The sequence below is a fragment of the Spea bombifrons genome, chromosome 1 (assembly GCF_027358695.1).
Source record: "Spea bombifrons isolate aSpeBom1 chromosome 1, aSpeBom1.2.pri, whole genome shotgun sequence".
NCBI classification, from domain to species: domain Eukaryota; kingdom Metazoa; phylum Chordata; class Amphibia; order Anura; family Pelobatidae; genus Spea; species Spea bombifrons.
Window position 1 is genome coordinate 54,853,476 of NC_071087.1, and position 26,707 is coordinate 54,880,182.

The 26,707-nt window shown below is 41.5% G+C and overlaps 2 protein-coding genes across 2 annotated transcripts; both read left to right on the top strand.

The window, feature by feature from the left end:
- The first annotated feature begins 13,378 nt into the window (after positions 1–13,378).
- LOC128488185 (C-X-C motif chemokine 10-like) lies at positions 13,379–15,588 on the top strand. Its single transcript, XM_053461654.1, has 4 exons — positions 13,379–13,515; positions 13,698–13,824; positions 14,455–14,547; positions 14,671–15,588. Exons 1-4 carry the CDS (start codon positions 13,455–13,457, stop codon positions 14,711–14,713), a joined length of 324 nt encoding a protein of 107 aa, XP_053317629.1. The 5' UTR covers positions 13,379–13,454; the 3' UTR covers positions 14,714–15,588.
- An 8,167-nt stretch (positions 15,589–23,755) lies between these two features.
- On the top strand, positions 23,756–25,142 carry LOC128488201 (C-X-C motif chemokine 10-like). The gene is made up of 4 exons (XM_053461655.1): positions 23,756–23,862; positions 24,046–24,172; positions 24,801–24,893; positions 25,016–25,142. The coding sequence occupies exons 1-4, from the start codon at positions 23,802–23,804 to the stop codon at positions 25,056–25,058; spliced, it is 324 nt and encodes a 107-aa protein (XP_053317630.1). The 5' UTR covers positions 23,756–23,801; the 3' UTR covers positions 25,059–25,142.
- Positions 25,143–26,707: the final 1,565 nt, after the last annotated feature.

Consider the following 26,707-nt stretch of genomic DNA (forward strand, 5'->3'; position numbering starts at 1 on the left):
CATAGACATTCATGATCACATACACTTATACAAAGACATCAATGCTCACATACACTTATTCATAGGCATTCATGCTCACATACACTTATGCTTACACATTCATGCTGACATACATACATACCCTCTCCCTTTTAATTTGAAATATTGCTTTTCACAAGGTGAATAATGATTCCTTTGAAGGTTGAACCCAAAGAACCGTGTAAATGTTCCTTTTATTGTGGTAACAAAATCAAATTTAGTTCTTAAATTTACAAAGTCTTTTTTTGTGGTTTATCATAACATTTCTACCCACCGATTTCCTCTGTCACTTCTCACTTACTTGTCCTCTTTCACTTACACACTCAACGCTGCCCTACTGTCAAGCCAAGATTGAGGAAGCAACTACTGCATTTTTTTTATTAAGCAAAACTAAATTCACTGACAAATGAATGACACAGGGGGAAGGGGATACCATTCTGCACTTTGTGTTGGTTTATTTGGCAAAATTACATAGACACCCAGACACAGCAGGGCAACAGCACAGTTAGGTTAATTACTGACAATCGTGCACATTGCTGATTGCAGGAGATGGGCTAAGGGGGCTGAAGCCCACAAGTGCCAGAGTCTCTAAAGCCTTCCGTGCTTTATCCTCTTCAGACAGCATTCAGCAGTAGCCCATAGTACAGAAGACAGACACTCAGTTGGATCAAACAATATAATGTCACACAATAGCATGTATGTTTACTGATAAATTAAGTGGATTATGCTCAATGAGTTTACATACAAACGTAACATTTACCCTAAATTCACATCTGAATTATTGCAAGCAAAGTGAATAGACAGTAAAAATAAGTTGGTTGAAAGTGAATATCAGCTGCTGGCTATTCAGCTTTCGAATAGTTAGGGAAGTAGGCGCCCACATGGAATAACAAATATTAACATAACTATGATGTAAAGTACACTTTTGCTTTCATTCCACACATTGCATCCACTATCAGAAACACACACCATATTTTGCATTTCCCTATACAATACGCTTTATTTTTTAATACTGTTAGTGTTACTTAGAGATTTACCATATGGCACAAACCTATTGTGACCTTCCAGTGCTCCATCATAAAAGCCCCGGCGGAAGTGCCGGCAGAAGCGGATGTGCATGTATGTGGGTAGTGTGTACCGTGCATCACAAACCAACTACCACCTAAACCCCACCAATTAACGACACAGAGACTGAAGTTGGATAAAACAGGCCACAGCATATTTTATTAAGAATAACCACAAACACTGTGTTGGCCTAAACACCATAAACCAATAAACATAAATACACAATAAACCACACAATAAATAGTAAATACAAATATACATAACACATAATACATTCAAACATAGCCAACACAGGAACTGAATTAACCCCGTCCTTGCCGGCCGCTCACCACTGTACAATCCAGACCACAGGTGCTCACCTCCCCCCTCGTCCAAACAAAAATGACAGCTACCTTCCGCTGTCCCACAACTAATGCTAACCACCAGCCGACCATAAGCTCGGTGGGCACGTCCAATAACATTGACAGCTAACTTCCGCTGTCCCAGAACTAATGCTAACCACCAGCCGACCATAAGCTCGGTGGGCACGTCCAATAACATTGACAGCTAACTTCCGCTGTCCCAGAACTAATGCTAACCACCAGCCGACCATAAGCTCGGTGGGCACGTCCAATAAAAAACACCAGAGGTTAGGGGAGGATTGAGCCTTCCTTCACACCAGCATCCAAACTCCATCACTTACCAAAACCAGACCGGCAAGGACACACAAACCGCCAGCTGTGACAAAAGAAAGAAAGTTAGTACACAAAAAATAGGGAGGGAGGGTGGGAAGCAGGTAAGTCTGTTGACTGTCTCTGGAAAAATGACAGTGACCGGGGTCACCCAGAGGGCACCCTTTATCCCCTAGTGACTCCCGCCCCTACATTTACATACCCCAATCAAAAACACACATCCCCTAAGCATGCACTCACCCGCACACATACATGCTCCCTGTCCATTTAGCTACGCTGATTCCCAGGAGTCTTGTATGTGGGTAGTGTGTACCGTGCATCACAAACCAACTACCACCTAAACCCCACCAATTAACGACACAGAGACTGAAGTTGGATAAAACAGGCCACAGCATATTTTATTAAGAATAACCACAAACACTGTGTTGGCCTAAACACCATAAACCAATAAACATAAATACACAATAAACCACACAATAAATAGTAAATACAAATATACATAACACATAATACATTCAAACATAGCCAACACAGGAACTGAATTAACCCCGTCCTTGCCGGCCGCTCACCACTGTACAATCCAGACCACAGGTGCTCACCTCCCCCCTCGTCCAAACAAAAATGACAGCTACCTTCCGCTGTCCCACAACTAATGCTAACCACCAGCCGACCATAAGCTCGGTGGGCACGTCCAATAACATTGACAGCTAACTTCCGCTGTCCCAGAACTAATGCTAACCACCAGCCGACCATAAGCTCGGTGGGCACGTCCAATAACATTGACAGCTAACTTCCGCTGTCCCAGAACTAATGCTAACCACCAGCCGACCATAAGCTCGGTGGGCACGTCCAATAAAAAACACCAGAGGTTAGGGGAGGATTGAGCCTTCCTTCACACCAGCATCCAAACTCCATCACATACCAAAACCAGACCGGCAAGGACACACAAACCGCCACAAACCCCGCTGTTTAACCCCTTAAATCAGCGGGGGCCCCCACCAACAAAAGCCATGGCCTGACCGATCGCCTCCTGGACTGCCAATTTCAAAATATCTAAACCAATATCATCGAGACGAACACCAATGCTTCAAAACAAATTAGCGGCGTCCCTCTCAAACACCCTGTGCCTAACTGGCACACCGTTAACACTAGCCCCAAACTTAGATACCCAACGATTCAACTTAACCCGCAACCGCTCCAGCGCCAGCTGGCTAGTCGCCTGACGCCAGAAATTCAGAGACACTACCTCGGACCACACCAGCTGAACCTCCGGGAATAACACCAGAATCCTAGACAAATCCCTAAGAATGATATCCCCTAAGGAGCTAACCGGGACCACCCCTAGATCATTCCCCCCGAGGTGAATCACTAGAACTGACAGGGAACCTAACAGCCTGGATAAGTTTTGGCAAGGAGATGAACCCACCGCATCCCCCGCTTCCCAAACCACCACACCTCAACCCCCAGAGGGGAGAACCCCAACTGTGCCCCATTCGGGCGTACCTCCACCCTCTCCCTAGCCCAGAAGACGAATGAGTGTCCGATGAGCCAAACTTGAGGAAGAACCACACCTACAAAACAGAAAACATTAAGCAGACATATCCAAACGAACGTAAGACCTAAAACGCCCCGATCACCAACGCTCAACACGCTGCACCGAGGAATCGGGCAAACCCACCCAGGTAGCCTTCGTGGCTGCCCGAATACAGAAGGAATGCCCCCAAAAGCAATTTCCGAAAGACACCCACAAATTGAAAATGCGACAATTAGGACCCGTCCTGATGTACCAGAAGCGGGCCCCCTACTAGCTTGAGGAGAAGATATCCTTCCATGAAAGTGTTAGGGGGCTACCAAGGCTATAGGTGAAGGCCAAAGGAATATGTTTCAATACAGTTTTGGGCAGAATGCTAATAACCAACCAGTATAATGAAAATGTAATGATTAAACTCCTTCGTAATAGCATTGGCTGAATGGAACCGGCTCTTATCTGTTGGTAAAATATCCAGCCGCACGGAATGCAAACCTTAGACTGTGCGGACCCCGATACAAGTAGACAGGCATCACCTAGCTGTCCTAAATGGCACACTGAACCACAGGTAGTTCCCCTGAAAGAACTTCACTTTATAACTGATGCAAATATTAAGTTGTGACTGTAGTTATGAGGCGGGGGGGGGGAGGCACATGCAAGAAGTACCACCTCCCGCCCCAATGGATTCTCTGGTTAAGGTTGTGCAGTATGCATACTAAAAGATCTGTATTAAAAACCAGCAAACACGCTGGGAACATGAAGGTTTGATTTCAATATGAGCTATAAACGGTCTTGGCAATTATCACACGATTACAAATTTCCATTACATGGAAAAATGGATTTTATATATAAATGAACCCCCGTATGTGGAAAACCAAGGTGAGGTCATATCCAACTAATAATTTATTTATTTATCTAATTTATTAATTTGTGTTTTTTTTTTTTTTTTTTTTTGCATATTTGACTTAAGGTGACGTATGCAATTTTAGAGATAGATACCAGGTTAAGCCCAGAAAATGAAAAGGCATAGAGAAAATTGGTCAAGCATACAAATGCCAACCTGAGCCCCATTGAAGCAATAACATGGAAAATATGGTGTACCTATAGTTACCCATCTACGTAGTGATGTCCTCCTGACTTTAAGTACAGTCCCAGGCCCTCACCTATAGCCAAGTACATACACATCATGCAAAGAGAACAGGGCAAACAAAGTACCAGCAAAACAATAGAATAATATTTGCAAGAGAAAACCGGTGAGCGATCGACTGGTTAGCCTAGAAAAACACCAGTTGTTAGTGGCAGCCGAGGACAAGCATTCTATAGATCCCGCAGGATTCCACTCCTTGGGGTGTGAATGTCGGGCCATAGAACGAAACAGAGAGTGAAAGCAAGTCCAGTAGATCCTTATGATTCCACCCCTTGGGGCCTAAACTCCTGGCCGATCATACATGGCCCAGGAGCAAAACCATAACAAGCTCCATAGCTTGTGACTTGAGTCAGCACCACCTCAGAGGGCTAACTCCCACACTATGGTGCACCACCAAGGATAGTCCGAACCAAGGGATAGTGCCGTCCACTCGTGGCACTGGGCAAACCAGATCACATACTTCCACCAGGACTCAGCCCGTGGGTAGGCCTTCCACACAATACCACCAGGGACATGTAAAAACAGAACCCTGGCCACATCCATTCGTGGCACCGGGCAAACCAGATCACAGACTCCTACCAGGACTCAGCCCGTGGGGAGCCCTTGTACGCAAGCCACCATAGCTTGTGCCCAGAGTTTGCCTTACCACAGAAGGCATATTATTTTTTTATTTTTTGTTAACTCAGATTGAAATAGCTACTGGTGGATCTTCCATGCACAGTAGCTGCACAACCTGTATCCCAGGCACCCAGCCAAGAGGGAGTCCTGCAGGTAGCCACCACAGCTACTGCTATCCGGGGTGGACCTCCCTCAGACAGCAACCCCCATAAAATGAAAAATTAAATGAAGAGCTCTGAAAACCAAATAAATGGGGCCATCTGCCCAAATATAAATAATTTCATAAAGGAGTGCCAAGTTGTAACTCAATACTCCTGAAACCGCCCTGTTACAGGTGAGCACTAGCCACGTGGCTAGTTAAAGCGGGGGGGGGGGGGCATAACCAGTAGCTCACCTTAAATAGTGACAATTGAAAAACTTTTTTTTTTTTTTTTTTTGTAAACAGAAGAATATAATACCACAATCTGCAATTCAAACCAAAGTGCAGTGATGTTTTACTTTGCAAAATGTATCAGGAGCTCCATGTGGAAAACATGATAAAACGTTTAAATAGAAAAGCACAACCATCCTAAGGAAAGCCAAGAATAAAGCGGTGCCATGCACTCACTACTGCTTTTGGCACAGCACTGCAATCTTAACATGCAGTGAACGGATTATAGAATGGAGGCAGAGGCACCATGTAAAAGTAAAGTGGAATTAGCGTTGCTGTGCCAATGATCAGACTTTAGATGAATTATTACATAAAGGGCAATGAAACAAATCTTCCCACCAAAACCTAAGACGTGAAAACATGACAAACTAATCACTGCACTGCAAAGTGGGAGTTAGACTGAAAGTATCAGTTCATATTCTGAAAGGTCTTTTGACCAATACATTTTCCATCACCTGCCAATTTAATGGAGGGACTGCTAAATATCAGCCAAGTCAGTAATCCATTACAATCTTGCTTTTTAAGATCACATTAACCCATTCCCCATTGTATAAGAGTGAATGGGCCAGCCCCCACCCCTAGCTTTGGCACGTTAAGGCCTAGCAATGCTTAGCAAAGCCCACATGAGAGTTTTTACTTTGCAAGAGTTCCTGCCATTGAGCACAGCATTCCTGGTACAATGCCACGAGGTACCAAATCCTTTCCCGCAGATACTTAGCAAAGGCCTTGTACAAATAAGATGGATATGACTGAAGTGCATCTTCCATCTAAATAGGTGCAGCAGGGGGATTACTAATAAACCTATATGTAGAGAACTAAGATATAAGGACCCTGCAGCAGAGTAATCATCCCCCAGCCATTCACATAACATTAAATTGGTTTATCCCTAGACTTAAAATAAAAACTTTGCAATCCCACATGGCTGTCATTATACAGGATTATTGCATCCATGCTGCAAGGGGACAAATAAAAAATTAAAAACTGATCAATCCCACCTCAGAAACATACCCGGCCATTATAAAGTTAAGTGCTGCAATTAAACAGCTAGGAATATGACAAAGTGCTGTATGGTTGATACAACCTGCTCTGGTCAGGACTCAATCATTCCTTGTGGCAGATAACTGAGCTGATGCTCGCCTGCTTTAGAGTTAAGCTGTAACCAAGCCATTGCTTGTATAGTGGCTGAGGGAAGCAGGTAAGTCTGTTGACTGTCTCTGGAAAAATGACAGTGACCGGGGTCACCCAGAGGGCACCCTTTATCCCCTAGTGACTCCCGCCCCTACATTTACATACCCCAATCAAAAACACACATCCCCTAAGCATGCACTCACCCGCACACATACATGCTCCCTGTCCATTTAGCTACGCTGATTCCCAGGAGTCTCATCCCGCAGCCGGTGAACGTTTGCAGGATGAGCACAGACAACCTACGCTGCTGCTGGCACTTCCGCCGGGGCTTCTATGACAGTCATAGAAGCCCCGTTGGAAGTACCGGCAGCAACAGTGGAGGTTGTCTGCGTGCATTGTGCAGACCTCCACCGGCTGCCCCACTAGACGCCAGGGAGTCTGAAGCAGGGGGGGACAGGTCTAGGGATGCACTGGTAAGTCGGGAATGTGGTGGGTAAGTAAGAGTGGCATGGGGAGTATAATGTTTTCTGTAGGCAGAGTGGCATATAGGAGTTAAAAGGCATATCAGGGAGGCAGAGTGGCATATAGTGGGTGTATAAGGAATATCTGGGGGGCAGAGTGGCAAATAGGGGGTTAAAAGAATGTCAGGATGGCAGAGTGGCATATAGGGGTTAAAAGGCATATCACGGAGGCAGAGTGGCATATCAGGGAGGCAGAGTGGCATATAGGGGTGTATAAGGCATATCTGAGGGCAGATGTACATAACTGGGGGCAGGTTAGCAAATAAAAGGAAATAAAAACAAACAAATAATTTTTTTCAATCATAGTTTTTATTAAATATGGCAAAAATGTTTACATGTGAATTAGTATTACCTAGTACACTTTTTTCCCATAGGATAGTCTTATATTCAGGTCTTTTCTTATTCTTCTAAATTAATATTAAGATTTTGGGGGTTATTCATTTTTCACCAAAATGACTGTGTCTCACGAAATGTCACGGTATGTGTGAAAGTCAGACCTGGTTAACTTATTGAGCAAATAGCAGACTAAAATATCTTTGGGTCCTGGAGTGACAGAAAGGGCTTTCAGTATCTTCTGAGCAAATCTTGATCAGATCATGACATGCCTTTAGCTGACTCATTCATCTTAATACTTCTCGCAACTGCTCGCAATATGCATTCATGGATCGTAGAAATATGACTTATACAATGTACTTCTCGTACACTGCCACATCCTCATGGTTTACAATATGGTCAAACCTCAACAATGACATAAGTTTGGAAAATGCAGCTTGCAAGATAATATCCAATTTTAATACAGTCATTTAATTTAGTTTAAAAAAAATACACAAGTCCATCAATTTCAACCTGGATGTGGATCCAGAAGAAGGCAAATCAATGAAGCAATTTCCAATTGTGCCTCAAAATCGAAAATATTCATTTTTTACTCCAATTTCTCACTGGATCAACAAGCTAAAATGTATCCTGTCTTAATAACCAATTGTCCTTATAACCTATTGCCTAAAATCCCTATGTATACTTATTTGCTAAGAGTCCATATTTAAAGGCATCCACTGGATTTGATAGAACATCTGTAGGTAGCAAATTCCACATCTTTATAGTTCTTATTGTAAAGAACTCTTTTGGCTGGTTTATGTGGAAAGTCCTCAAGTCAGAACGGATGGCCTCTTTTTTTTTTTTTTTTTTTAACCCCTTAATGACAAAGCCCATACATGTACGGGCTCAAAATGCATTGTTTTCAATGGGTTTAGGGGCCGATCATTGTCCTTAAGGGGACAGTCCTAATAAAGAACAGGTTATCGACTGGTATTGTATTTTTTTTTATTATAATGATATTATATCCCCTTGAAGATGCCTCTTTTTTCGAATGTAAAGCAAATTCAACTTCTCTTCGCCTTTCTTCATAACTAAGATTTTCCATTCCTCTTATTAACTTTCTAGCCCTACTCTGGACCTTTTCAACCTCCCTATTTTATTTTTATAGTTGATTATGGGTTTTTTGCAGCATGAAATTAAAATATGAAGTACAATTTTGGGAAAGCACCACCAAATATTCATAAATTTGCGACATCAAAACAGGATGTCAATAAATCCTACTTCTTTGCACGGTTTAGGAAGTGAAACCGCAAGATTTTAAGTAGTTAAAATAGCTTTAAGGGAACATTATTCTTTCACTACCCATAAAGCAAAAGTGAAACACTCCTTACAAAGAAATCCTGAGCTTTCCTAAAAGAGCTTCAGTGATTGCAAGTGATTATATAGAGTCTACTGTCTGTATATACATAAACAGACAGTAGACAGTATACATACTAAATTATGTTAGAGAGAGGAACTTCTATGTAGTCTAAGTGTCTGGTTTTTATTTACATTTCACACATTTGTCCATTAGAAAGAGTCTCTAATGTGATTATGGCCTATATGAGTATTATAGGATTTGCCCTGGCATTTCTATAGTTTGGTAGTTGAGTGTCAGGCACCCTAGGTCAGTCCTTTGACCATTGGGGTGGTATCTAATTCAACCTGCCCTGCTCCCAGTCCGACGACTCCATGTTTGTTTCGACACATTTCCAGCTTCACTAAGATTAGATTTTGCTGAATAATTGCTGTCCACATGTAAACATGAATATACGCTACAGTGAATATTTTCAAGAAAATGCCCTGTTCCCATCACTGATTTGCCAAAGCCTTGTTAAGGACGCTTTTGGTATCTGGGGGTGGACATTGTGACTCTGCTATGGTTTCAGGTCTGGCCTCACAATCTCTCCCATATATATGACCCAGGAACGGCTAAAAGAAGCACAGCAGGAGAATGTATAGGCATCATTTGAACACATATTGAGAAGGTGGTAGATAAATGGACCAGCCTCCCATCACAAGACCTGAGTCTCAAATCAGGAAAAATGGGTAGATTAAATGGGCCGAATAGTCGAATTCTGTTTTTCTTTCAATTATTTAAAGGGTTATCTGCATCATTGCCTTTGTTAACCACTTCTGTCGGAACCCTGGGTTTGTCTCCTCAGTGCCGTTTGGGTCCCAAACCCACCAAGACCCATGTAAGGGGGGTAAGGGTTGGGAGGATACTCGGCTTTACCTGCCCCCCCCGGCCAGAAGGTGTCACCTGTAGATAGTCCACCAATATACTGTAAGGATTTCAACTCCTTAATTATGCTCTGAATGAACACTGAGTGAAGAGCGCTAGAGAGTTAGAGATGAAAAAATAAGATACTTGCAAATGTACAATCAAATACCAGCAATGACTATTAAGTAGTGGAAGAGTGTCAGGATCTCTGCTCCTTACTGCTTGCAGTTCTGCATTTCATATTTGATCCCTGAGAACCTGACTCAGGCTATTCCTATTTGACTCCGCTGATCTCTGTGAACCTGACCATGGCTATTTTACTGGACTTTGCTGATTTCTGTGTACCGACCCTGGCTATTCTTATTGGACTTGCTGATTTCTGTGTACCGACCCTTGGCTATTCTTAATGGTCTCTGCTGATCTCCGTGAACCTGACCCCGGCTATCCTTATATGTTTCCCTGCATTCCGGACTCCTCTTGATTAATCCCTACAAAGAGTTCATATAACTGTTGGGGCAAAATTATTATTATGCTTTCACTTTTACAATCAGCTTTCCTGAAAGCAAAGCATTTTCCAGTAAGATACAGGCCACATCCCTCTAGAAGAAAGAAAAATATGGAAAAGTATATATAGAGCTACGGAATGGTTCATTATTAAATCTAGTCACCTCTGGGGGAAGAACCTCACCAGCAAGAACATGACAAGCAAATATCTCATGATTTTCTGTGTTCTATTCACAGAATAATACTTACATCTAGATTTAAAATATACTGTATGTTAGTTTTTTCACATGCTTGTACAGTATATGTAATTTGTAATGTAGTTTGAGCAGGGCCCTCCTCACCTGTTGTCTCTGTTAGTCAATTTGTTATGTTACATACTACTTGTTATGTCCTGTCTACCCATTGTACAGCGCTACGGATTTTGATGGCGCTATATAAACAATCAATAATAATACTAATAATGTTGATACATTCTCGTTAGAAATAAAAATTGTTAAGTTCAACTTTTCTAAATCCTCCGACCTTTACCTTTAAGATTCCTGGTGTAATATTAACCTTACAAGCAGTTACTGCATAACATATGACAAAGAAGAACAGAATTGCATGATACTATATACCATGTACAGATATATGAAAGGAGATTTAGACTTATGTACTTAGGTATGTATTTTCAAAGCAATTTGAGGAGCAATCATAATTCAAATATTTTATATATAACTAAAGATATTACGTCCTATTAACATTTAGTTTTATACACATGAAGCCTTAAAGATATCTCTATACACTGCATGGTTTCAGAGATTGACTAGTATGACCTGGCGAATTTGAGTTTACTGAGTGATGAAAATATAAACCAATTATGCATGTTTTTCATCTTTTTTTTCTGCTCATGATGCCTGGATGACTGCTTGAATTTGGTGGTTAGATGTATTATCATAGCACTACAGCCAAAATATTAAATATAAAAATAAAATATTAACGTTTGTTTTAATGCATGAGCTAGCAATAAATATGAGGTCAAAATATAAGACAGATTTGATCTAGAAAAATAAAACATGTCAAATCTCTGCGTAGGCAAATAGAAATATTTAGATTAATAAATTATTTTAGATTAATTGCCGTTTTGATATGTTGTGTCTTGCTTTCAGGCAACCATCAAGGATAAAAAGCAACACTGGAAAAACAAAATGTCTCAATCCTAAAGCAAAACTAGTAAAGGGAATAATCTCTGGAAAGATACGGTATGATATGCAAGATATTTATATTATATAAAATATTTTAGCGCAATCTGGCATGTTGACTAAAATGGGGGCAGTATTTCCAGAAAATTAAAATAATTCTCCATATTCTGTTATTCACAGGAAAATTAGAGTGATCAATCATCTTAAAGCATAATCTCAAACGGTGGCTTTCGCTCCGTCGTTCACGTTATCATAAATGTTATCCTACCTTGTTACCACCATTAACCCTCATAGGACTATTCATACCAGGGAACTCCATTCCCAAGGTCTTTTTTCTGTGGACAGGAGAGCGGTCGTTGACAACAATGGTTACGTCTTACCACTCACGATAGTCAATGCATAGGACCTACAAAAGGGCAGGTGCTAAGACTCTTTTTAGGTTTCTATAAGCACCGTGGATGAGTTTGTGTTATGATTTTCCTTCACATGTTCACAAAAGCACCATTTGTACTTTACTCAAGGAGAGATATGGATAAACTATGGAGGTGCAGAAGGTACAAATAGACCGATACATAAGCTTTTGACCTGTAGGTTTGTGTAAAATTTTGTTTGTGTACTAAAAAAATGTTTATTTTGTACATCATTGTAAAAATGTCTGATTCGAAAGGTCACTTATTCAGTTTAGAAACAAAAAAGGTAATACAGGCAGGGCTGAAACTGCTACAAGGCAAAAAGGGCAGATGTCAAAACCTCAGTCTTTCCCCAGACACCAAGAACACTGAAATATAATTAAAACTATATATATATATATATATATATATATATAATTATAATACAGACTAGTGAAAAGAAACAAGGGTCATTATGTGAAAAAACATTTAAGTACGGTAGTTTAATTTAGTGATGTTATACACAATGCACTACTAGTGCTAGAAATAAAGATTGGAAAGACAATATTCAGAAACAGTTTGGTTTCAAATTTTGTAGCTTGTGAAGACTGAGTCAACCAGGATTTTAAAACGAAAGAGAGTTAAATAAAATGTAAGGGCTATTAATGCTATTAACTACTTTATTATTATTTGCCTGGATTGCCCCTTTTTTTTTACTATGTTAGCTAATGTGGTCTTTTTTTTATTCACCTTCTGGACTTCATGTCAGCAGAATTATTTCAGTAAGTCATGTCCTCCTAACTTTTCAACACTGTAACAAGCTGGGCAATACAACTATCTGCACATGTTTTTCACAAATAATGCTCAAAAAAAAATTGAGTATTAAAACAGGTTTCAACCTGTTTTACAAAATTAAAAAGGAGACAAAATGAGGGCCGTGCTGGGCCTGTGCCACCTCTGCCCCCTAAACAGCCTGCCTGTGATACCTGTGTCCCTCAAACAGCCTGCTTGTGCCACATCTGCACCTTAAACAGCCTCCCTGTGCAATCTCTGCCCCCAATGCTCAATTTAACACTTTTCTAATGCACCATTGGAAACAATTTCTAGTACTCTCGGATGCCCAAATCCTTTCCAGGAATAATTCTTTAGTGTTTAAAATTTATGTCATCTATATTTCTGTCAGGAACACTTATTTACTATGTGGCACAAAACCAGGCTCTCCGGAACCGCTGCCAAAATTACTTCTGCTTATAGCTCCGACAGCATTAATTCATCTTAAAGATGTAAAGAAGAGCAGAACTTAAACCGGGTAAAAAGAAAACATGTTGTCAAAAAGAAACAAGTGGATGTTATATTGCAGCTAGGACTGAATATAAGAAGTTGAGCATTCCCACTTTAATCCCTAAATATTTAATTTACAGCAGTAACAGTAATGTAAATCGTACACAGTTAACATACATACTACATAGTTGTAGTTTGTTCCACGTGGATTATACTTTTGCTTTCACATTCAGCATCACTGAAACCAGAGCATTTCCAGTAAGTAAGGGATCCAGCCCACATCCCCCTAGAAAAAAAAAAACCACATTTTTTTGGAATGAATATAAAGAGCTTCGGAGTGATTCCTTCTTAACTCTGGTCAATTCGCCAAGAAGAAGAACCTCTCCAGCAGGAACATGGCAAACAAATATCTCATGATCTTCTGTCTTCTCCTGTACATTTTGCCCCTGACAAAAGGTAATTTTGATTACTTTAAAACTCTAACATTATATTGCTCAACGTATTTATATCAAAATGCAATGTTTAATTATAGATTTTGAAGCTTACTTTCAATGTACACCTTAAGAAAACATTGAAATAAAGAAATGTAATAATATGCGCTTGCTTTAATAGGATTTTTTTTTTTAACTTTAACTCAGGAATGTCTGCTCCGCATCAAGGTCAACGTTGCTTATGCCACAAATCGAGTAAAAGCCTAAATGTTAAAGAAACGACAAAAATTGAAATTTTTCCAAAAAGCACATCTTGTGAAAGAATTGAAGTTATGTAAGTAATACGGCATATTTATGTTTAGACATATATATTTATTTCTATATGTCATAGAACAAAATGCTTACATCCAGATTTAAGATATACCGTATGTTAATAGTGGTCTTGACAGACAAAAGTATAGTGCACAGAATATTTTTTACATGCTTGTACAGTATATGTAACTTGCACTATGGTTACATTCCCGTTAGAATAAGATTGTTAATCTCAACTTTTCAAAATCATCCAACCTGCTAAAAGGTTAGGATTCCTGGTGTAATATTAACCTTACAAGCATTCACTGCATAACATATGTCAACGAAGAAGAGAATTGCATGATACTATATACCATGCACAGATATAGGAAAGGACATTTCGATTTATGTACTTAAGTATGTATTTTCAAAGCAATTGGAGGAGCAATCATAATGTAAATATTTTATATATAACTAAATATATGAAGTCCTATTAACATACAGTTTCATACACATGGAGCCTTAAAAAATATCTCAATACACTGCTTTACACTTGATTTAGAATAAATAAAAAAACAAGTCAAATCTCTGCATAGGTAAATAGAAATATTTAGATTAATAAATTATTTTAGATTAATTGCTAATGTTTTAATATGCTGTGTCTTGGTTTCAGAGCTACCATCAAGGACAAAAGCAACACTGTACAAGCAAAATGTATCAATCCTAAAGCAAAACTAGTAAAGGAAATAATCTCTGGAAAGATACGGTATGATATGCAAGATATTTATATTATATAAAAAAAAATTGTAGAGAAATCTGGCATGTTGACTAAAATGGGGGCAGTATTTCCAGAAAATGAAAATAATTCTCCATATTCTGTTTTTAACAGGAAAATGAAAGGCATGAGAGTGATCAATCATCTTAAAGCATAATCTCAGATGGTGGCTTTCGCTCCGTCGTTCACGTTATCAAAAATGTGATCCTGCCTTGTTCCAGCAAAAATATGGTTAAAGAAAAGACAAAACAATGTAAAAAAGTATACTTTGCGGTCCTTGTTTTTTTGGGTTTGTTTTTTTACATTTTGTCTGCAGAAAAGTATGTGCAAGATACATATTAATGTTTACTATTTTCTATAAGCTAAGAGAGATTAATTTTAAATGAATGTGTATAATGTACATATAGCAGGGACTAACATTTGTTTTATTCATTATTTTAATCTCTTAATTGTGTTGATTTGTTCTCTGAGCAACTTATTAGACATTTTGCTTCTTTGGTTGTTGAAAAGGATAAAATTTAAGATAAACTAGAAATGAAAGCTAAAGAAAATTTGTATATTTTATTAATTATATATCTGAGTTACAAATTACCACCATTATTCATACCTTGGAACGCTCTAGGTTTGAGTATCGTTCCCCAGGTCTGTAGGTTAGTTTCTTTTTTTTCTGTGGACATAACAGCGGTCTTTGACCACAAAGGTTACATCTCACAGCTCACCATAGTCAGTGCATAGGGCATACAACTTTTTTTAGGTTCATATAAGCACAGTGGATGGGTTTTGCTGTGATTGTTCTTCCTGTGTTAACAAAAACATCATTTGTACACCTAGACCCATACATAATCTTTTGATCTGTAGATTTAAAGGCAGACACACTGCCTACTGCATTATATACAAAATAAATATCAAAATTTGCTGTATAATAGGCAAATATATCGGTGACATTTTATGTTTGTGTACCAAAAAATAATTTATTGTCTTATTTTGAAAAGATTACTATTTTTGGAAATAAATATGAGTTGGGTGTTTAAATTACTGCTTTGTGTTGGTTTATTTTGTTGCCCATTTATTCTTTGATGGTTCATCACAGTTTAGTAACAAAAAAAGGTAATACAGGCAGGGCTGTAACTGCTCCAGGGCAAAAGGGGCAGTTTCTCCAGGTGTTGCAAGGTGAGAGAAGCGCTTGAGCAATTTAACTAAACCTCCTTCTGTTTTCTGAAGCGGATGTGATGTTGAGAACCTCAATCTTGCCCCAGACACCAAGAACCCAAAATATAATTATATATATATATAACTATAATCCAGACTAGTGGGAAAAAAACTATACTCATTAATAAGCGATTAACTGCTCAACTGCACATACATGTTTAATGCAAGTAACTCTGAAACTACCAACAACAACCACTGTTTTTAATTCAAATTTCTAACCAAATCAAATCAAACCACTGGGCAGCCAACTTGGGTCAGGATATGTGAACAATAAACTAAACCAGTCGATAAAATCTCCAGATTCTTTAGGTAATCAATCAGGTAACCATTACATTTTTTCATATTATCTTTATACTTATATCACAAATGTACATCTATGAGTAGTAATTAAAAACGTGTAAATGAGATATACAATTTAATGTAACAATATAAATGTAAAATATTAGCAATAATTACCATAATTGCAAAAAAAATCAGATTTTTTTTTTAAAGTAACTTCATTTAGTGTGATCTATAATGCAAGTAATGACTTACTAGTGCTAAAAAATGCAGATTGGAAAGACAATATTTAAAACAGTTTGGTTTCATATTTTGTAGTTTGTGAGGACTGAGTCAACCAGGATTTTATTTATTTAAAAATGAAAGAGAGTTAAGGAAAATGCAAGGGCCATTAATAAACTACTTTATTGTGTCTATTTTGTTTCCATTCTTTCGCTATAATTTTCTTAGCTGCTATGCATGTGTGAATGGTTAAGTTTAGGGATGCAACAACTAATTGATAAAATCGATTTTTATCGATTATAAAATGAGGGTTTTTTCAGAGCAAATGCTACTTACAGTTCCTCCCTGCAGTCACTGCCGATTGGCTGCAAGGAGGGACAGGGAGAAAGGGGCGGGGCCAATCGGCAGTGACTGCAGAGAGGGGCAGGGAGCGAGAAAGGGGAGGGGCCAAAGTGTAAATTGGTCCCGCCCATTTCCTATACCGTCCACGTGGCTCAAGAACTCATCTAACTGGTGAGTATAAAATTAATATTTGGGCTGCTGAAAGTTAGGTACAGTTATAGTTAATGCGGTGTTTAGGGTTAATTTAGGGGCAGTTATAGTTAGTGGGGTGTTTAGGGTTAATTTAGGGGCAGTTATAGTTAGTTGGGTGTTTACGGTTAATTGTGGTTGATGGGGTCTTAAGGGTTAATTTAGGGGCAGTTGTGATTGATGGGGTGTTTAGGGTTAATTTAGGGGCAGTTGTGGTTGATGGGGTATTTAGGGTTAATTTAGGGGCAGTTGTGGTTGATGGGGTCTTCAGGGTTAATTTAGGGGCAGTTGTGATTGATGGGGTGTTTAGGGTTTATTTAGGGGTGATTATATTTAATGGGGTCTTCTCTTCAGGGTTAATTTAATAAGGTTAACTTAAGGTGCAGTTAGGTGCATGTGGCATGTCTGGGGGTATGTGGCATATCTGGGAGGCAGTGTGGCAAGCCTGGGCTCAAATGTGCATAACGGGGGGGCAGGTTGGGAAATTAAAACAAGAAATGCATTTTTATCAAAGTTTTTTTATTCTGCTGTTTGTTTTTTACATCCTACGTTACTTTATTAAATTATTTTAAATAAATGAAAAATGTACATTTTTTTTATCCGATTAATCGATTAATCTAAAATTTCTTAATCGACCAACTAATCGATTAAGAAAATAATCGTTAGTTGCAGACCTAGTTAAGTTTAGTTGTACTTGAATCAAGGGAGGCCAGCCTAGGTGGAGTAGTAGAGAAGGCGGGGAATCTGGGATTACTATGTTATCTATTTGCCTCAAGTAGAGAAGAATCTCTACCCAGACTCTATTGACCTTATGACAAGACCACCATATGTGGAGATATGTTCCAATCGACTGATCACAGCGCCAACAGATGTTAGAATTTACTGGAAACATACTTGCAACACGAGTTGGTACAAGGTACCATTTATTTAGTACCCTAAATTGTGTCTCCAGTAAACAAAGGTCATGTATCCTAGGGAGGAGTTTCCTAAACTCATTTAACCAGTCGTTTATTGTGATAGAGATATTTAATTATTTCTCCCAACTGGATATTATCTTGGAAATAAATGTATTTCCTTCTTTAAGTCTCATTAACTCTGAGCCCTGCTCTCATTTATATTATGTTTATATATTTGTTGCCAATTTTATTAGGGTAAGTGTCACGTACAAGTAGTTAGGAGACACCGTGGTCAGGTAGGACTCCAGGACAGAACAGGTCAAACAAGCCGAGGTCAGGTTTCCGGAGAGCAGGATAGTCATATAATGTAGCCGAGGTCAGGATTCAGGAAAACAGGATAAACGTAAACGTAGCCGAGGTCAGGAATCAGGAACACAACGAAGTCAGACAAGCCGGGATCATACACGAGAATACAGGAACCAAAACGCTATCTGGGTGCTAGCACAAGGCATAGACGACCATCAGAAGGCAAGGTGAAACTGGTCTGAGGGGTTTAAATGGAGAACCGCAGAGGAAGTCTGAATCTCCCATCAGCCCCTCATGACATCACTTCCGGTGTCTGTGACTCGTGGCCATCTTGTGGATGGCGTAATCTCCCTTCATAAAGTCCTCTAGTATGCGAGTTCGCCACTAGAGGTCGCGCATGCGCAGCAGCAGGACGCCGTGTACCAGGAGGTCTGCCTCTCCTGCGCGGCACTTCAGAGGAAGGCAGCGGAAGCGGCCTTGCGGTGGAGGGGGGTCTCCCTCTCCCTCGTGGCGGCTGCTGCGGAGGTGGCCGTGCGGTGGAGGGGGGTCTCCCTCTCCTTCGTGGCGGCTGCTGCGGAGGTGGCCGTGCGGTGGAGGGGGGTCTCCCTCTCCCTCTTGTCGGCTGCTGCGGAGGTGGCCGTGTGGTGGAGGGGGGTCTCAGTCTCCCTCTTGTCGGCTGCTGCGGAGGTGGCCGTGCGGTGGAGGGGGGTCTCCCTCTCCCTCGTGTCGGCTGCTGCGGAGGTGGCCGTGCGGTGGAGGGAGGTCTCCCTCTCCTGCGTGGCGGCTGCTGCGGCGACGTGGGAACCGAGGACGGGTAAGTAACAGTATCCCCCCTCAAAAGGGCGCCCTCAGGGCGACCACCAGGACGCGACGGGTGTCTAGCGTGGAATGCACGTATCAATCTTGGCACAGCGAGGCGTGCCGCTGGTATCCAGGAACGCTCCTCGGGACCGAGACCTCTCCACTGCACCAGATATTGTAGGCTGCCTTGCTGCCGCCGGGAATCGAGAATGACCTGCGGAGTGCGTCTCTCGGAAGCCCTCTGGGCAGTCTCAGTCATAGAATGTTCGCCTCGGGTAAACTGGTTACAGACCAAAGGTTTCAGCAAGGAGGTGTGAAATACTCTAGGAATGCGAAGAGTCCTGGGCAGCGAGAGTTCATAGGCCACTGGGTTGATCCGACGCAGAACCGGAAAGGGTCCAATAAACCTCGGAGCCAATTTCATGGAGGGAACCCGGAGTCTCAGGAACCGCGTAGATAGCCACACCCTATCGCCAGGCCGATATGATGGGTTGGGTGAACGCCTCTTGTTGGCCTGACGTTGTTGAAGCTGGGCAGCGCGTTCCAGTGCAGAATGGACAGAAGCCCAGGTGGCACGGATAGAAGCAAGTCTTTCCTCCAGGTCCGGAACAGGCGATACTGGTACTGTATCCGGAAGAGACTGTGGGTGAAGACCATACAGACAGAAAAATGGAGAGATTCTGGTGGACTCCTGGAGCGTGTTGTTCCTGGCAAACTCCGCGAACGGCAGTAGATCGACCCAGTCATCCTGGTGGTCATTAATGAAGAGATGCAGGTATTGCTCTAGATGTTGATTAGCCCTCTCAACCAGACCGTTCGTTTGAGGGTGATAAGCCGAGGAGAAGGCTAAGGTGATGCCCAAGGATCTCGTGAATTCGCGCCAGAATCTTGCTATGAATTGCGTCCCCCTGTCTGACACAATTTCCGAAGGCACTCCGTGGAGCCGCACAATCTCCCGGATAAAAATGTCTGCCAAGGTGGAGGCGCTGGGCAATTTCCGTAGCGGAACAAAGTGAGCCATCTTTGAGAACCGGTCGACCACTACAAGAATCACGGTATGTCCCCTGGACGAAGGCAACTCGACAATAAAATCCATGGCCACATGAGTCCAGGGGACAGAGGGACAAGGCAGAGGCCGAAGGAGTCCAGCAGGCCGAGTGCGAGAGGACTTGTTAGCTGCACACCTGGTACACGATTGGATGAAAGCCGTAACATCCCTGCCCCAGTGAGGCCACCAAAAAGTCCGAGAAAGTAAGTCCTTGGTGCGCGCCACTCCCGCATGTCCCGAGGTTCTGGCGCCATGGAGTGTGCGAAGGATAGGCACCCGCAAACTGGGAGGGACGTACAGTTTCCCTGGAGGCCTGGAATCCGGAGCTTGACCCTGAGAGCGAGTGATGCGATCCAGGAGAGGTGCATAACCTCGTAATTGAATGGCTGCCACGACCTTGGTAGAAGGGACAATCGGTTCAGGCTCCCTGCTTTCCTCCTCTGGTCGTACATGCATGCGGGACAAAGCGTCAGCCTTAGTGTTCTTTGATCCGGGACGGTACGTCAGCACAAAGGGAAAGCGGGAGAGGAAGAGCGCCCATCTAGCTTGACGTGGATTGAGACACTTGGCAGATTCCATGTATTGGAGGTTCTTATGATCGGTCAGGATCAAGGTAGGTACCGAAGCCCCCTCCAAAAGGTGACGCCACTCCTCCAGGGCCAGAATAACTGCCAACAGCTCCTTATTGCCGATATCATAATTCCTTTCGGCTGTGGAGAAGTGTCTGGAGAAAAAGCCGCAAGGATGTAGTGGACCACTGTACGAAGCACGTTGCGAGAGCACTGCTCCAACCCCGGATTCGGAAGCATCCACCTCGAGGACAAACGGCAGAAGAGGATTGGGATGCCGTAACACCGGAGCCGTCGTGAATTTCTCTTTGAGAAGGGTGAACGCAGAAACGGCCTCGGAAGACCACTCGGAGACATTGGCCCCTTTCTTGGTCAAGTCCGTAAACGGTGCAACAATCCTTGAGTAGTTACGGATGAAGCGCCTGTAGTAATTGGCAAACCCCAGGAAACGTTGAAGAGCCTTGAGACCCATTGGGCGTGGCCAGTCCTTGATCGCCAGTACTTTAGATGGATCCATGTCGAACCCCTCAGGAGTGATGACGTACCCCAAGAAAGTCACTTTACGGGTCTCAAAGACGCACTTGTCTAATTTAGCAAACAGTCCGTGTCGTCGAAGACAACTAAGTACTAGACGAACTTGTTCGCGATGGGTGGACAAGTCTGCAGAGTAGATCAGAATGTCGTCCAGATAGACAACGACAAACTGCTGGAGAAAGTCCCGGAGACAGTCGTTAATAAACTCCTGAAACACTGCCGGGGCATTGCACAGGCCGAACGGCATAACCAGGTACTCATAGTGTCCGGACCGTGTGTTGAATGCTGTCCTCCATTCATGGCCGGCACGGATACGGACCAAGTTGTAGGCCCCACGAAGATCCAACTTGGTAAAGATCTGGGCCCCACGTAACCTATCAAAGAGTTCGGAGATGAGGGGAATAGGATACGAATTGCGTCTCGTAATTCTATTCAGGCCCCTATAGTCGATACATGGCCTCAGCTCCCCGTTCTTCTTCTTGACAAAAAAAAACCCAGCGCCAGCCGGGGAGGTAGACCGACGGATGAAACCCCGCTTCAGATTCTCCTCTATGTATGTCTCCATGGCCTTAGTCTCAGGAACAGACAAGGGGTAGACTCGGCCTCTGGGTGGCATGGTACCCGGAAGGAGATCAATAGGACAATCGTAAGGTCTGTGCGGGGTCAACTTTTCAGCCTCCTTCTTGTCAAACACATCAGCAAAGTCTCGGTATTGACTGGGAAGGACTGCCGCGACGATCTCCGACGTAGTAGACACCATGGCCAGCCTGATGGGTTCGGTGCAGTGCTCCCCACAGGTATGACTCCAAGAAGTGATCTCTCCCGTCGTCCAATTGATGGTAGGATTGTGTGTCTGCAACCACGGAAACCCCAAAATGACTGGAGTAGAGGGAGAGCAGATAACCAGGAACTGAAGTCTCTCATTGTGAAGCATGCCTACGGAGAGTGTCACAGGTATAGTAGTCTGAGTAACCTGAGCCGGGTGAAGCGGTCTGCCGTTAATGGCCTCAAGTCTGACAGGCGTGTCTTTAGGCATGGTGGGAATGAGCTGCTGTACACAAAAACGGGCATCGATAAAGTTCTCTGCAGCTCCCGAGTCCAAAAAAGCCTCTGTGCAAACGGATCCCTCAGGCCAGGATACTCGAATCGGCACCGTCATCCGAGTGCCGCTAGAAACAGAGGACAGACGCAGCATACCCAAAGCAGGTCCTCTCTCACGTGCTCTCAAACTGTCCCGTTGCACCTGACGCTCGCGGAGACGAAGGTCGATCTGAGTTACGTAAGAAATTACAGAATCCAGATCAGAGGGAAGATCTCGAGCAGCGATCTCGTCCTTCAAAGTCTCTGATAATCCATTCAGAAAAGTTGCAATAAGTGCCTCACCAGTCCAGTTCACCTCCGCCATAAGGATGCGACATTCAATAGCATAGTCCATCAGAGGACGCTCCCCTTGACGAATGTTAAACAGAGAGGAAGAAGCGGTAGACCTCTTGCCTGGCACGTCGAATACGGAGCGTAGTGCAGAGACAAATTCGGAGTAGGAGCAAACTACTGGAGTACTCCTCTCCCATAAAGGAGATGCCCATGCCAGAGCCTTGTCGGTGAGGAGCGAAATAATGTACCCAACCTTGGCCCGGTCAGAAGCAAAGGCGTAAGGTGAAAGTTCGAAATGTATTTCGCACTGATTCAGGAACCCCCGACAAGCAGCAGGATCTCCTCCGTAACGTTGTGGCGGTGGAAGATTCATAGGAACATGAACCACAGGAACTGGAGTCGGAGAAGGAACCGGTGGGGGCGCTACTGCTGGAGCATGCATCTGTAGTCCGGGATCAGTGCGCTGAAGAAGCGTCTGGAGCGCCTGGGCAAACTGATCCAGACGATGATCCATCTCATCTAGACGATCCTCACAGGAACCTTGAAGTCCCACCGAAGCGGGTCTCATGATGGCCTTCTGATTCTGTCACGTACAAGTAGTTAGGAGACACCGTGGTCAGGTAGGACTCCAGGACAGAACAGGTCAAACAAGCCGAGGTCAGGTTTCCGGAGAGCAGGATAGTCATATAACGTAGCCGAGGTCAGGATTCAGGAAAACAGGATAAACGTAAACGTAGCCGAGGTCAGGAATCAGGAACACAACGAAGTCAGACAAGCCGGGATCATACACGAGAATACAGGAACCAAAACGCTATCTGGGTGCTAGCACAAGGCATAGACGACCATCAGAAGGCAAGGTGAAACTGGTCTGAGGGGTTTAAATGGAGAACCGCAGAGGAAGTCTGAATCTCCCATCAGCCCCTCATGACATCAATTCCGGTGTCTGTGACTCGTGGCCATCTTGTGGATGGCGTAATCTCCCTTCATAAAGTCCTCTAGTATGCGAGTTCGCCACTAGAGGTCGCGCATGCGCAGCAGCAGGACGCCGTGTACCAGGAGGTCTGCCTCTCCTGCGCGGCACTTCAGAGGAAGGCAGCGGAAGCGGCCTTGCGGTGGAGGGGGGTCTCCCTCGTGGCGGCTGCTGCGGAGGTGGCCGTGCGGTGGAGGGGGGTCTCCCTCTCCCTCGTGTCGGCTGCTGCGGAGGTGGCCGTGCGGTGGAGGGAGGTCTCCCTCTCCTGCGTGGCGGCTGCTGCGGAGACGTGGGAACCGAGGACGGGTAAGTAACAGTAAGATTATACTTTTGCTTTCACATTCAGCATCACTGAAACCAGAGCATTTCCAGTAAGTAAGGGATCCAGCCCACACCCCCCTAGAAAAAAAAAACACATTTTTTTGGAATGAATATAAAGAGCTTCGGAGTGATTCCTTCTTAACACTGGTCAATTCGCCAAGAAGAAGAACCTCTCCAGCAAGAACATGGCAAACAAATATCTCATCATCTTCTGTGTTCTCCTGTACATTTTACCCCTGACAAAAGGTAATTTTGATTACTTTAAAACTCTAACATTATATTACTCAACGTATTTATATCAAAATGCAATGTTTAATTATAGATTTTGAAGCTTACTTTCAATGTACACCTTAAGAAAACATTGAAATAAAGAAATGTAATAACATGCGCTTGCTTTAATAGGATTTTTTTTTTTTAAATTTAACTCAGGAATGTCTGCTCCGCATCAAGGTCAACGTTGCTTATGCCACAAATCGAGTAAAAGACTAAATGTTAAAGAAACGACAAAAATTGAAATTTTTCCAAAAAGCACATCTTGTGAAAGAATTGAAGTTATGTAAGTAATACGGCATATTTATGTTTATACATATATATATTTATTTCTATATGTCATAGAACAAAATGCTTACATCCAGATTTAAGATATACCGTATGTTAATAGTGGTCTTGACAGACAAAAGTATAGTGCACAGAATATTTTTTACATGCTTCTACAGTATATGTAACTTGCACTATGGTTACATTCTCGTTAGAATAACATTGTTAATCTCAACTTTTCAAAATCATCCAACCTGCTAAAAGTTTAGTATTCCTGGTGTAATATTAACCTTACAAGCATTCACTGCATAACATATGTCAACGAAGAAGAGAATTGCATGATACTATATACCATGCACAGATATAGGAACGGACATTTCGATTTATGTACTTAAGTATGTATTTTCAAAGCAATTGGAGGAGCAATCATAATGTAAATATTTTATATATAACTAAATATATGAAGTCCTATTAACATATAGTTTCATAGAAATGGAGCCTTAAAAAATATCTCAATACACTGCTTTACGCTTGATTTAGAATAAAAAAACAAGTCAAATCTCTGCATAGGTAAATCGTAATTTTTAGATTAATAAATTATTTTAGATTAATTGCTAATGTTTTAATATGCTGTGTCTTGGTTTCAGAGCTACCATCAAGGACAAAAGCAAAACTGTAAAAACAAAATGCATCAATCCTAAAGCAAAACTAGTAAAGGAAATAATCTCTGGAAAGATACGGTATGATATGCAAGATATTTATATTATATAAAAAAAAAATTGTAGAGAAATCTGGCATGTTGACTAAAATGGACACTATTTCCAGAAAATGAAAATAATTCTCCGTATTCTGTTTTTAACAGGAAAATGAAAGGCATGAGAGTGATCAATCATCTTAAAGCATAATCTCAGATGGTGGCTTTCGCTCCGTCATTCACGTTATCAAAAATGTGATCCTGCCTTGTTCCAGCAAAAATATGGTTAAAGAAAAGACAAAACAATGTAAAAAAGTATACTTTGTGGTCCTTGTTTTTTTTTGGGTTTGTTTTTTTACATTTTGTCTGCAGAAAAGTATGTGCAAGATACATATTAATGTTTACTATTTTCTATAAGCTAAGAGAGATTAATTATAAATGAATGTGTATAATGTACATATAGCAGCGACTAACATTTGTTTTATTCATTATTTTAATCTCTTAATTGTGTTGATTTGTTCTCTGAGCAAATTAATAGACATTTTGCTTCTTTGTTTGTTGAAAAGGATAAAATTTAAGATAAACTAGAAATGTAAGCTAAAGAAAATTTGTATATTTTATTAATTATATATCTGAGTTACAAATTACCACCATTATTCATACCTTGGAACGCTCTAGGTTTGAGTATCGTTCCCCAGGCCTGTAGGTTAGTTTCTTTTTTTTCTGTGGACATAACAGCGGTCTTTGACCACAAAGGTTACATCTCACAGCTCACCATAGTCTTTATGTTCATATAAGCACAGTGGATGAGTTTTGCTGTGATTGTTCTTCCTGTGTTAACAAAAACATCATTTGTACACCTAGACCCATACATAATCTTTTGATCTGTAGATTTAAAGGCAGACACACTGCCTACTGCATTATATACAAAATAAATATCAAAATTTGCTGTATAATAGGCAAATATATCGGTGACATTTTATGTTTGTGTACCAAAAAATAATTTATTGTCTTATTTTGAAAAGATTACTATTTTTGGAAATAAATATGAGTTGGGTGTTTAAATTACTGCTTTGTGTTGGTTTATTTTGTTGGCCATTTATTCTTTGATGGTTCATCACAGTTTAGTAACAAAAAAAGGTAATACAGGCAGGGCTGTAACTGCTCCAGGGCAAAAGGGGCAGTTTCTCCAGGTGTTGCAAGGTGAGAGAAGCGCTTGAGCAATTCAACTAAACCTCCTTCTGTTTTCTGAAGCGGATGTGATGTTGAGAACCTCAATCTTGCCCCAGACACCAAGAACCCAAAATATAATTATATATATAACTATAATCCAGACTAGTGGGAAAAAACTATACTCATTAATAAGCGATTAACTGCTCAACTGCACATACATGTTTAATGCAGGTAATTCTGAAACTACCAACAACAAGCACTGTTTTTAATTCAAATTTCTAACCAAATCAAATCAAACCACTGGGCAGCCAACTTGGTTCAGGATATGTGAACAATAAACTAAACCAGTCGATAAAATCTCCAGATTCTTTAGGTTATCAATCAGGTAACCATTACATTTTTTCATATTATCTTTATACTTATATCACAAATGTACATCTATGAGTAGTAATTAAATACGTGTAAATGAGATATACAATTTAATGTAACAATATAAATGTAAAATATTAGCAATAATTACCATAATTGCAAAAAAAATCAGATTTTTTTTTTTAAAGTAACTTCATTTAGTGTGATCTATAATGCAAGTAATGACTTACTAGTTCTAAAAAATGCAGATTGGAAAGACAATATTTAAAACAGTTTGGTTTCATATTTTGTAGTTTGTGAGGACTGAGTCAACCAGGA